Source organism: Crocuta crocuta, unplaced genomic scaffold (genome assembly GCF_008692635.1).
Source record: "Crocuta crocuta isolate KB4526 unplaced genomic scaffold, BGI_CrCroc_1.0 scaffold561, whole genome shotgun sequence".
NCBI classification, from domain to species: Eukaryota; Metazoa; Chordata; class Mammalia; order Carnivora; family Hyaenidae; genus Crocuta; species Crocuta crocuta.
The window spans coordinates 375,400-388,930 of NW_027530529.1; the positions used below are offsets into that span (position 1 = coordinate 375,400).

At 36.2% G+C, this 13,531-nt stretch overlaps 1 protein-coding gene across 4 annotated transcripts in view; it reads right to left on the bottom strand.

The window, feature by feature from the left end:
- Positions 1–13,531, bottom strand: part of GDPD4 (glycerophosphodiester phosphodiesterase domain containing 4) — a 142,129-nt gene that overhangs the window by 68,775 nt on the left and 59,823 nt on the right. For 3 of the 4 annotated variants that reach the window (XM_077767564.1, XM_077767563.1, XM_077767566.1), the window contains 2 exons: positions 12,942–13,098; positions 530–751 (listed from right to left, as the gene is read on the bottom strand). In XM_077767564.1, the coding sequence (XP_077623690.1) occupies positions 530–751; positions 12,942–13,098 (379 nt within the window). The remainder of the gene's footprint in view (positions 1–529; positions 752–12,941; positions 13,099–13,531) is intronic. The other variant, XM_077767565.1, reaches the window with a different exon arrangement.

Below are 13,531 nucleotides of genomic sequence, written 5' to 3' on the forward strand. Positions count from 1 at the left end.
TGTGGAAATAGTTCCGTTTGCAAGAAGACACACATTTGCTTCACTCAGGACTCTACCACATTTTAAGAACTTAAGAGATTTGGAATGACTGCCCAAGTGCAGAGTCGCTTCTAAAAAATATGGTGAACAAATCTCTGCTCAAGTAAGAACCAGCTGTTTCTTCTGTATCATTAATTAAAGCCAAATCCTCAAAGCCTTAGTGTCACCCAGGCCCCTTCTAATAGTTCTATGCCAGTGATGGTGCAAGTCACATTATATAATCATTACACACATGGTTTCTTAACTGAGTGCTGTTATTTCCTTTGGTTTGGAACAGCTCCTGTGTTTTTCCCCAATGAGATATATTTAACTGGGTCATTCTTAAATTGCCACATGTAGCTACATAAGCAACAATGTCCATTTCTACAGATAGCAAAATTATTCAGGCATCCCAGGGAAGATCTACAAGGTAGGTCAGGTTCAACTGCTGTGCTCCTGGGACATGCTACCCACCTCCCAACCTCCACCATAAATAATGAGATAGACATACCAGATGTTGCTCAATTTTAGAGGCAAGGATCACGCTTACTACGTGGCGAATATACGTGTTTCTGAGAGGATGTTTTTGTGGAGGGGCATTAAGATCAAATAGCACAAATTTTTTTTCCTTCTGTGCAAATTCCAATAAATCAGTTAGTTTTGAAATCCTCTGATTTTCTGCTTTTTCACGATCAGCCTTTGATAGGGGTTTCATATGGTAAAATGGTTTAAACTAAAAACAAATACATCAGAGAATACATTGACTCCTATCAAAAGCAATTTCCAATTTTCCTGCTATATAGTCCCACACCCAGGTCTATTCCCACGTTGCTCCATTATCATTCAACCCACCATACCCTCTGAAATACTGGTCCTGAAATAACAGTTGCCAAGGAGAGAAATTAAACGTAATCTTCACAGGTAATCATAGTATTTGGAATGATTTCTTCTATACTGTAGAACATGTTGTATTTGCACTGAAAGTCCTTCATATTTTTTTCCTGACCTTCCTTTCAGCTTGTTTTTCTATAACTTGAGTTAATACAATCTCTTTTTATAAAAGTCACACTGGCTTCCCACATTTGCTCTTACTGTTCTAGTTATGTATAATGGAAAATCAGGCTTTGGCTTCAGATTAAATTGGATTCAATCCCAGCTCTATCACTCATTGGTTTTCCTTGCCAAGTCCACCTGTTAAACCTTATTCTAAACCTACAAAGCCCAGCTCAAATGCTATTTCCCTCATAAAGCTGTCTGTAAATATTCCTGAACTAAGAGACTTTGAGGGTATTAAATTCCAAAGGCTCATTTTTATGGCTCAGTTGTATGTTTCATTTTGCCTTCTATTTGTTTATGTCTTAGGCAAGATTCAAATTCCGACTTCATATGCTTCTTGCTGTGTAACTGTGGTAAGATCATTTAAATTCCCAAAGTCTTCACTGCCCAAACTATAAAATGGGAATGGGGAGAGGTAACTTATGTATTTCTCAGGATTATTTTGAACATTAAATACTATAAAATATTTACAGGTTCATGTCTAGTACATAGAAAAGTGCACAATTCGTATTAGTTACCTCACTCTCTACTGCTTCTACTGGAGTGTATTTTCCTTATGGCAAGAACTGTTATATATTCTTTGCAATATTTTGCAAACCATTTCATTTTATACCTCAGTCCATACATCTATTAGCTACGTTAAATTTAAAAGATAGCTACTTTTATAGTCATTTGTTTATTTTAGATAATTTGTGGGTGAAGTCAGTGATAAAAGGCTATCTCTAAGAAGGAAACAGGACATGAATCTTTTTCTAAGACTCAAGTAATATCTTCTTCTACACAACTTTAACTTCATTCTCATTCTCACCTGTGCTATTTCTTCCCCTTCCTCTGACCTCCTCCTTCTCAGCAAAGAAATAATCATATTGCACAGTATCTATCACCAAACTAGAACACAAGTCAGATCATAGAGGCTGAATTAAATCACGGTCTAGATCTCAGTTGAGGTCTATTATTAAGGGTCTTCTTAATCATCAGGAGAATAAAAAAATTGCCTCAGAATTCAAGATTTTGTTAGAGTCATCCAGATATAGAACAACTGATTCACTTAATTATTAGGCCTTCATGTGGGGAAAATTGTTAAAAGAAAAGAATGAGAAACACCAATATAGAACTTAAGTAACTCAGCTGTGCATAATTTTTAAAATGTCCCTGAATGGGCAAAAATAATAAGAAATGCTCTATACAAGGACATTTGTTAAAGCCTTTTAAGGATAAATTTAACAAAAAATTTAAAAAGTAAGTATTAAACAATAGAGTTTAAAACTAGATTGCAATAAGGCAGAGAAGGACAAATATCATATGTTTGCACGTATAGGAGGATTAGGAGGAACTTGACGGAGGAACAAGGGGGAGAAGAAGGGCGGAAATGGTGGGGGAAAGGGAGAGAAGCAAACCATGAGAGACTCTTGAATGCTGACAAAAACTGAGGACTTGTGGGGGGAGGGGGGGATGGGCATGGAGGAGGACACTTGTGGGGATGAGCACTGAGTGTTATGTGGAAACTAATTTGACAATAAACTATTTGTAAAAAAATAAAAATAAAAAAATAAAACTAGATTGCAATAAACTTTAATATTATGGGGTAGGTCTAACAGCAGAAGCAAACTGAGCTTCTTTTTTGGGTACATAAAATAGGAGACTTAGAAAACTAAACTGGAATGGGACAAAAAACCAGTTTAGATGATCTCCAACAAGTGGTTGAACATTTTTAAAAAAAAATCCCTAGGGAGTAACAAGCTAGAAATGAAAACAAACTTATGGTTCTCCACATAAAAACAACACTAAAAATGTCCTCATTCTCTGTGCTTATGCTTACAGAAATTACAAGTAGGGGAATCCAATGTATCCTATTGGTAAGAAATGGAAGATTTATCCAAAATCTGCCCAATGTTACCACTTAAAGGGAAACACTACTACCCAGTATATGATTCTGAAAAGAAGTATATGTAAACATAGATGAACAACAAAATAGCTTCTTGTTGATACTGGTGCCACTACCTTTACTATTAATCCCATTACCGTGGAAAATCAGATTGCTCAAAGTACCCAAACTATTCAAGTAGTGGGAAATTCTAACCATCTTAAATCCTTTTCCATATCCCAACCTATAATTGTTACTTTTGTCAGAACTCTCCTTTCTTCTCTATGGCACTTTCCTATAAACTTATCATTAGGAATCTACTGTGCAAAAAGATCCACCAGAAGAAAAATATATCCACTGCAGACAAAATATTCTCAGGAGTTACAGAAAATTCTACTGCACACATTATCAACTTATAGCATGGAAATTAGTATACTGATTCCAAAACAAGCAAATAACTGGGCATGGTACCAGAACCCCATGAGGGGAAAAGACAGAATAATTGAGAGTCAAACAGTAAGGGTTCAGATTGACTCTTTTGACCCTGTTGCCTAAAATCCTCTTAATGCTGAAGGTAAGGAAGATCTAAGCCAACTATAACAGTTAATACAATAAGGATTAATTATCCCCTGCTTTAGTCCAAGCAAAATGTCTGTTTTACCTAGTTAAAAAAGAAATATCAAAACTGAGATGGCAGTAGACTCATCCCCCATCTGTAAGCTATTAACCAAAAAGTTATATACCTCATTTTCTAGTACTGTCTAACCCAAATATACTCTCTTTGGCCCTATCTTTATTTTCTTTCCTGTTTTAGATGATGAAGACACCCAATATTCATTGCCTTCACCAGGGAACACTCAACAATTTAGCTGGAAAATGACGCCTTAGACATTTACTGAAGCCCCATCCAGTTTTTCTCAAGTGTTAAACCAAGATCATAAGGTTATGCAATAAGACATTGTGAAATTGTAAGATCAACTATATATTCATGAAGCTTCTAAAAAGAAATTTTAGGGGCACCTGGGTGGCTCAGCTGATTAAGCGTCTGACTTGTTTCAGCTCACATCATGATCTCACAGTTTTGTAAGCTCAAGCCCTGCATCAGGCTCTGCACTGACAGCACAGAGCCTGCTTGGGATTCTCTCTCTCTCTCCCTCTCTTGATGCCCCTCCGTCCCCCACGCCTCTCTCAAAAAATAAAATAAACTTAAAATGTTTTTTAAAAAATGAAAATTTTTAATTCTACAAAATAACAGTTCATTATCCAGGGTTCAGTAAACTTATTCTGTGAAGGGCCAGACACTAAGTATTTTCTACCATGCAGTCTGTCACAGCTACTCAACTCTGCTACTATAGTGCAAAAACAGCAATAGACAATTCATAGTAAGCATGGCTGTGTTCCAATAAAACTTTATTTATGGACACTTAAATGTGAGTTTTATACCATGTTCATGCAACATTTTTCTTTTGATTTTGTTCAACCATTTAGAAATATAAAAAACACTCTTATGAGCTCACAGGCTATACAAAAATAGCCAGTGGCTGGATTTGTACAGCAAGCCATAGTTTGCCAATACTTGACCTAGATCATGATACACTGGCTGAGGAAGGACATAATCTAATGAGAGATACAAATTATCCAAGGCCAAACACCAAGGACAATTAAATAATTTCTGGAATTAAGTGGATGTTGGAGAGTATGCGCAGCAGACTCTCTTGAAACAGGCCTCTCTGTGTGACTAGACTTGATCAAACATTTTGGAACCATTCTCAGAAAACAGGGAAACCAAAAAGACCTTCAGTAATCTCAAAATATTTCTTCAACAATCATCTTTGCTGATCTTCTAGATCGTGACAAACCTTTCCTTTTGAAAGTACATCAAAGGAGAGGCCACAGTCTACAAGCGTGAACAAGGTGGCACACAAGAGACTCGACCTACTAATACCCAGTGATGCGGTGTCAAGGTTTTTTATCTTCTCCTCAGAAGAAAATGCAGTCCTAGTCAGATTAGTCTAAGAATCTTCAGATGCTATACGAGGTTCATCTTTCTATTTTATGGTAACACATTCCATACAATCTCTGTTGTTAACTGAAAATACCCAGTACTTAATGTTGGTTAATTAATTATTAAATAGTTATTTTCTTTTCTCATATTGCTATTCACCAATATAACACTCTTCATACAGCAACTGAAGGAGAATCTCATAATTTCTGTAATCTGAGAAACTGTCCATGCTTGGGCGCTTCTACATCAAATCTTGATTTAATATTGTTTACTGACAGGTTTTATCTTAACAATGAAAAAAGATAATAAAAAATGGAGTATGCACATTCTGCATAATGAACTGTTCTTTCCAGATTCTCTCACAGAATCTCAAATCTATTACCAGATATTAAACTGGCTTGAGTGGCCAAAATTATGGCCTCCTCTAGGGCATGTGAAAAGTTTTTTTTACCTTTTTAGTTATCTGTATTATACATGAATAAAAAATACACAAACTATTGGGAGCATTGAAACTTCCCAAATAAACTGCTGTCCTAAAGGTAGAGGTCCACAGTAAAGAGACATTAGAAGAAATACTTTAGCAGATCATCATACTAAACATAATGCTCTAAAATCCTTAGACAAGGACCTCTTATAAAGAATAAAGACCAATCTATGGAGTTCAGGAATTCCATCATTGATGCACAAATCTGGCCCCCAATTCTGAAAAGAAACACTACAATTAATCAGGTTGCCAGATTCATGGTGGCTACCTTGTAGCACCAGTTAACTTTTTTAAAAAAATGTTTTAAAAGTTTGGTTTTTGTTTAGAGCATGAGAAGGGGAGGGGCAGAGAGAGACAGAGAGAGAGAGAGAGAGAGAGAGGGATTGAGAATCCCAAGCAGGCTCCACACTGCCAGCAAGGAGCCCAATGCAGGGCTCAAACTCATGAACCGTGAGATCATGATATGAGCTGAAACCAAGAGTCAGATGTTTAACTGACTGAGCCACTCAGGTGTCCAACACCAGTTAACTTCTAATGGATATTTCCCCAAAGTCTCCATGACACAGTTCATCACAGTAGGGATAAATGGAGTGCAATATCAAACACTGATGGGGTAACTTTCCTATGACATCAGAAGTATGACCAGTTCTTTCCTCACCTGTAACCAACATAATCCTGGAAAAACTATAAAGTGAGAAATGAATTGGAACTTTGCACAAAAGGACCCTATGCAGATCTCTAAAATGTTTTTGTACCATGTCTTCCCTCTGTGGACTATGAATTTATACTAGTAGCCATATTTACTTTTTGGTTGGGCTAAAGCATTTCTGTACTGAATAGTCACTGCAACTTAAAAGAGCTTTAAAAACAATGTCTACTTTTTGGTATTTATCCTATTTGGTATTTTCTCAGATTCTTGGATATGTGGTTATGATGTCTGACACTAATTCTGGAAGATTTTCAACCATTATTACTTCAAATATTTTTTCTTCTGTATTTGGTATTCCTATTCCCATATATGTTATATCTTTTGTAATTTTCCCCATAATTCTTGGCTATTGTCTTCTTTTTAGTTATCTCTTTGTGTTTCAGTTTGGGAAGTTTCTGGTGATGTATCTTCAAGATTACTGATTCTTTATGTGTCCAATCTACTCATAAACCCAACAAAAGAATTCTTCATTTCACTTAAACATTTTTTTTATTTCTAGGCTTTCAATTCTTAGAGTGTTTATCTCTCTGTTTACATTACCTATCTTTTCTAGCATATTGTCTACTTTTTTCATGGAAGCTATTAACATATGTCTACCTTTTCCATTAGAGCTATTAACATATTAATCATAGTTATTTAAAATTCTCTAATAATTCCAGAATCTGTGTTATGTCTGGGTTTTCTGGTCTCTTCATATTGTGCTTTATCTTGTCTTTTAGTATCTTACAATTTTTTGGTTGGAAGCTGGATGTGATGTCATAGATACAAGGGACTGAAATAATCATGTTTTTATATAGCTATGGGTATTAATGTTCAGTTTCCATGTTTTGTTTCCTCTCCTATTATCTTTGGGTTCCTTCTCAACAGAGTATGTTTTGCAGCTCTCTCCACTGTAACCCATTATTATTATATTGAAGCCCTGTTCATGTTGTGATATGGTGTTGGGGAAAGGAAGCATTCTACAGTTTTATGATTAAATCTTAGCTTTTAGTGAGTCTAAGTTCCAGACTCATTTCCTAGTCTTTTTTTTTTTTTTTCTCCTCTACCCTTACATGAGACAGGAAGACTAGAGTGAACTGTAGTTGACTAATTGTCCTTCCGCATGTTAGATAAGGTTCTGGAATAGTAGTTCTCCCTGAAGACTAGACCTTTGAAATGGAGAACACTCGGGATGTATTTTGAAAAAGTTACTTTTCTCCTCCTGCTGCCCCAGACAGAAATCTTCTCCCCAGTTCTCACATGAAAACCTGATGGAGTTCCTGGGGGCAAAACCTACAAAAATGTGTCTATATAAAATTGGGTCCCCAGGAGTTTTTAATTCTCAAGCTAGTCCACACTCAGCCTCCAGCATTAATCAAAATTACCAATAACTTAAACTGTTCCTACGAGTTCTTGGCCCCCAGTGGCTTCTGCTTCTAGTACACTTATCTTTCTCTCCAGATTGAATGGCTCTGTCCAGAGTAATGGTTTGCCCTGTGATTTCAATTCTTTTATGGATCTAAAAGAGGCACTGATTTTCAACTTGTTTGACTCTCTTCTCTTTTCTTCCTTCCTTTCTTTTCTTTCTTTCTCTTTTCTTTCTTTCTTTCTTTCTTTCTTTCTTTCTTTCTTTCTTTCTTTCTTTCTTTCTTTCTTTCTTTCTTTCTTTNTTGATTTTCAACTTGTTTGACTCTCTTCTCTTTTCTTCCTTCCTTCCTTTCTTTTCTTTCTTTTTCTTTCTTTCTCTTTTCTTTCTTTCTTTCTTTCTTTCTTTCTTTCTTTCTTTCTTTCTTTCTTTCTTTCTTTCAAGATGGGAGTGAGCACTTTCAAGCTCTTTATGTGTCGAAGCTGAAATCAGAACTCCTCTCTGATTAGATTGAGGGTTTTTTGTTTTGTTTTTTGTTTCTTTAAATATTGACATTGTATCCTGTATCCCTACTAAATTCACCTATTAGTTCTTGAATATTTTTTGTAGATTTCTTGGGATTTTTTACATAGACCATGTCTCCTACAAAGAGAAACAGTTATATTTCTTCTTATTCAGTCTGTATGCCTTTTTCTTCCCGTATTGAACTGGCTAGGATTTACAATATGATGTTGAATAAGACTGGTAAGACATTCTTCTTTTTTCCAGGTCTTAGGGAGAATAACTTCATTCTTTCACGAATAAGTATGATGTTAGGCATATTACAGAATTATCTTTATCAAGTAAAGGAAGTTCCTTTATATTTTTAGTCCTCTGAGAGTTTTTATCAAGAATGGAAGTTGAATTTACAAAATAATTTTTTTACATGAATTGAGATTATAAATTTTCTTCTTTGTGTGTATTAACAGGGTTAAATTAATTGATTTTCAACTATAAACCTTGCATTCTCAGGATAAAACCTCTTTCATCACAGTATATTATCCTTTTTATATATTGCTGGATTCAGATTGATATTTTGTTAATGATTTTTTATATCTGAATTCATAGGTTTTATCAGTCTTGAGATTTCTTGAAAATGCTTTTTTATAGATTTGTTATAAGAGAAATTCTGGTCTCATAAAAATGCACTAGAGATTATTACTTTTCTATTTCATGGAAGAGAATAGAAGAATTATTTCTTTCTTGTGCATTTGGTAGAATGTACCAGTGAGCACATCTACAAATTGGTTTCCTGTTGGATGTTTTTAAACTACAAATTCAGCTTCTTGAATGGATGCGGGACTATTTAGGTTACATATTTCTTCCTGAGTTTTGGTAGCTTGTGTTTTCAAAAAATTGTTCCATTTCACCTAAAATTTTCATATTATACTCACAGGGTTGTTCATAAAGAATGATGTGTTGTTAAATGCTTAACAAGGAGCTCTTGAGGAATATAAAAATCTGATTTTAGTGCCTGTCAATTTTTTGTTGGTTAAATACTACAACCATGCCTAATTTCATAAGTGATTTAACAACTGATTCCAAAAATTCTGATATTTAATAATTGGCTCTTATGAGCTAATATGAGTCAGCTCCACTACTACTAGTTTTTCATTTTTATCTTATTTAATGTCTGGAGGGTCTGGATGGATGAACCTTATTTCATCTCTAATACTGGAAATTTGTGTCTTTTTGTCTTGGTCACTTAGCTAGAAGCTTACCAATTTTGTTGATTTCTTCAAAGAATAAGCTTTTGTTTCACTGACATTTTCTATTTCTATGTTTCCATTCCATTCCATTCCATTCCATTTCTGCTCTGTATTACTTCTTTTCTTATACTTATTTTTGGTTTAATTCACTGTTATTTTTCTAGTTTCTTAAAGAGGAAGCTTAGATTACTGATTTGAGACTTTTCATTCCTAATATAAGCATATAATCCCAGGAGTTTTCCTCTAAGCACAATTTTAGTCGACTTCTACCAATTTCAGTATGTTCTATTTTCATTCAGTTCAAAATATTATCTAATTACCTTTGATAAACCCTATTTGATCTATGGGTTATTTAGAGCTGTGTTTTTAAAAACATTTGGGAATATTTTTAAAAAAACAAACAAATTCTGGAGCTGAAGAACTCAGCAAATGAGAAAGAATACATTAGAAAACACTGGAAATAGAGCAAATCAAATGGAAGAAAGAATAAGCAAGCTGGAAGACAGGAATCTGGAAATAATTTAGGTAGAAAAGAGAGAGCTAAGATTTCTAACAAATGAAGAAACCGTATGAGAACTATCAGACTCCCTTAGAAGAGCCAAAATAAAAATGATGGGTATACCAGAAGAAGAGAAAGGGGCAAAGAGTTTATTTGAAGAAATAACAGTTGGAGGGGGAACCTGGGAGGCTCAGTCGGTTAAGCATTCAACTTCAGCTCAGGTCATGATCTTGTGATTCAAGAATTTGAGCCCCGCATTGGGCTCTGTGCTGACAGCTCAGAGCCTGGAGCCTGCTTTGGATTCTGTGTCTCCCTCTCTCTCTGCTCCCCTCTGCTTGTGTTTGGTTTCTCTCTCTCTCAAAAATAAATTTTAAAAAATTAAAAAAAAAAAAGAAATAACTGTGGAGGGGTGCCCGGGTGGCTCAGTCATTGAAGCATCAACTTCGGCTCAGGTCATCTGGAGCCTGCTTCAGATTCTGTGTCTCCCTCTCTCTTTGCCTCTCTCCTGCTTGTGCTCTGTCTCAAAAATGAAAAGCATAAGGAAGGAAGGAAGGAAGGGAGGGAGGAAGAGAGAAAGAGAGAAAGAGAATGAACGAACAAATGAACAAACAGTAGAAAACGTCTCAAACCTGAGGAAAGAGTTGGGACACAAAAGTCCATGGAGCCAATGAATCACCTTACTATCTCAATGTGAAGACCTTCTCTAAGACACATTATAAACAAGCTGTCAAAAGTCAATAATAAGGAATGTGAAAGGCAGCCAGGATTTTTTTTTTAAGTCACCTACAAAGGAACCCCTATTAGACTATCAGCAGATTTCTAGGCCAGAAGAGAGCGGAATGACATATTCAGGGTACTGAAAAACTGAAAACTGTCAGTCCAGAATNGTTCTCACAGTTTGTGAGTTCAAGCCCTACACTGGGCTCACTGTTGTCAGCATGGAGCCTGCTTTGGATCCTCTGTTCCTCTTTCTCTGTTCCTTCCCCATTCACACTCTCTCAAAAATAAACAAACATTAAGAAAAAAATTTTTTAAGTTGAAACCTAGCAAACCATTGTGGAAAACCACTAATTTTAAAAGGCAGGCAGAAACACAAGGAAAAAGAAATAATGGAGATACAAAATAATCAGAAGACAAAAGATAAGATGGTAGTGGTAAATCCTTACATATCAGTAATCATCCTAAATGTAAATGGATTGAACTCACCAGTTAAAACATAATTAAGACAGAGAGGCTGGATGAATTAAAAAAAATAATACCCAACTATATGCCACCTTCAGGAAGACTCACTTCAGTTCTAAAGACACAAACAGGCTCAAAGTGATGTGGCAGAAGACGATATTCCAAGCAAATCAACAAAAGAAAGCATGCATAGCCATATTTCTATCAGACAAAATAGACTTCAAGCCAAAAAAGTTAACAAGAGACAGAGAAGAACATTATATAATGATAAAGGGGTCAATACATGAGGAACACAAAACAATCATAAATATGTATGCTCCTAAATTTTATTCCAGTATAGTTAAATACAGTGTTATGTTAGTTTCAGGTATACAGTACTGTGATTAAAAAATTCTATATATTACTCAGTGCTCTTCATGATAAATGTACTCTTAATCCCTTTCACAGATTTCACCCACTCCCCAACTTACCTCTCATCTACAATAAAACCTTGGGTTTTGTTTTTTTTTTTAGTAATTTATTCTGTGAGTGTTCTGCAAGATGAGTGAACATTACTAATAAATTTTAACTTCATAAATGAGCAATGTCTTATGAGTAGCACATGACACCAAATGTCACCTGATCACAACTGAGCCAATGGTTCTCTCTCTCTCTCTCACTGTGATATTGTGGGTGATCGTCTTCCATGCTCAGTTTCAGGCCCTGGTGTTTGGCAGAAATTAGTGATATTTCAGAACACTGGAAGGTGCCCACAACTGCCACTAGTGTATTTTTTGTCACTTCAGAGCACCTATGGACAGTACCTTGCTTTTCCATACAAGAGTAAGCTTAGGAATGCTTTGCTTCATTCTAGATCATTGGATAGGTTCCTTGTTAAAGTTGCACAAAAAGAAAAAGATTCAACTGAGCCAATAGACAGCAGTGATTCCATTAGTGATAGTGAAAGCTGTCCTACATAATAACCCTCCGCTCTGGTCTCCCTCACACCAGCTACAAAGTTTTTCAAAGATAAGTGCATGGATACATTTGATTGGTATAACTTAGGGCACATGGATTCCCACTAGATATATTATTAGCTGGAAATTGTAAGCTGTTTTGTTTTCTTTAATCTTTTTGAGAAGGCAGGTTTGACTTTCACCATATGCAAATCTGACCTTTAATTTAGCCACTTTAAAATACACAGGATAGGGGGGCCTGGGTGGCTTAGTCAGTTCAGCGTCGGACTTCAGGTCATGATCTCGTGATCCATGGGTTTGAGCCCTGAATCCGGCTCTGTGCCGACTGCTCAGAGCCCGGAGCCTGCTTTGGATTCTGTGTCTCCCTCTCTCTCTGCCCCTCCCCCACTCATGCTCTGTCTCTCAAAAATAAACGTTAAAAAAATTTAAAATACTCAGGATAAATTATACTACGCACAGCAATGCTTTATATTTTACCACATGTTTACTAGACTTCTTCAAGATTCCCCCATCTCCATCTCTCAGACTGAATTAGAAGTTGCTCTTGTGTGCTCCTAAGCTACCTGACTCTAGTTCAGTACTTATCACAGTGCACTGTAATTGTCTCTTCTAGCCTGTGAACTCCATTAGGGCTGACTGTGTGTTTATTCACCATTGTATTCCACATGCCTCATACCCAAAAGGTACAAAATAAATATTTACTGAACGATCAAAAGGAGTCAAGCATAAATATGTTTCCCAGTATGCCTCCTCTAGGACTGTGAGCTACTCAAAATGCCTAGGAAAATACTATGTACATGGCAGACACACTGAAAGTTTATGAGATACTTGGATAAAAAGGAATTAAATGACAAAAGTAAGTTGGCAAGCTCATCTTCAGAATTTCCAGTGAAAATATTAAGTACCAATTAGACTGACTGCATTCCTGGAAAAGCCCTCCTGCCAATGCTACAGTTCTGCTGCCAAACTGGGATGAAATCTTGTGTATGCTTGTCTTTATTTATAGGAGCAGCATAGGACCTCGTACAGTAGAGGGATTCAATGCAGGTTTGTTGAGCTGGGGAATGTGTCTTACCCGTGATTGTACAAACCATTTGCCTGCATTCAGAGTCGACAGGAAACTCCACAGGAAGAAGCTAGAATGTGTGAAGGAGGCATTTGGCTGGACTTCCCTAATATTGGTTGTTCTTCTCAGGTCATTGTCATGCATGAGAAAAGGCACCTGATCATAACTGTAGGCAGAAGGGGAAAAGAAGAGGGAGACAGGCTGAATTCAGACACCCTGGTAGACAGGGTTCTCAGAAAGCCCATCAATGTCACAAGTCTTACAGAGGTTCCTTACTCCCTCCCAAATTTCATCAAAGGACTAAGAACTAGTCATTTACACTTTGACTTCAATATTTTTATGCTCTAGAAATCAGTATTTTGTGACATATAATAATATTAGTAATACTGAAAAAGTAGCTTCTCTATCTAAGGGCTTTCTGGCATCAAGAAAACAATAGGTACAGTAGTAACCTGTGAGTAAAGGAAGCAGGGTAGGAATGGGGCAAAACTCTGAGGTCTCCAGAAACATACTAATCAGGCATCCACACAATCTCCCTATTCTGACCCATTTCCCAGCTAGGCATCTGCTGTGAGTATTTCTAGCTCTAGATGCTTCAC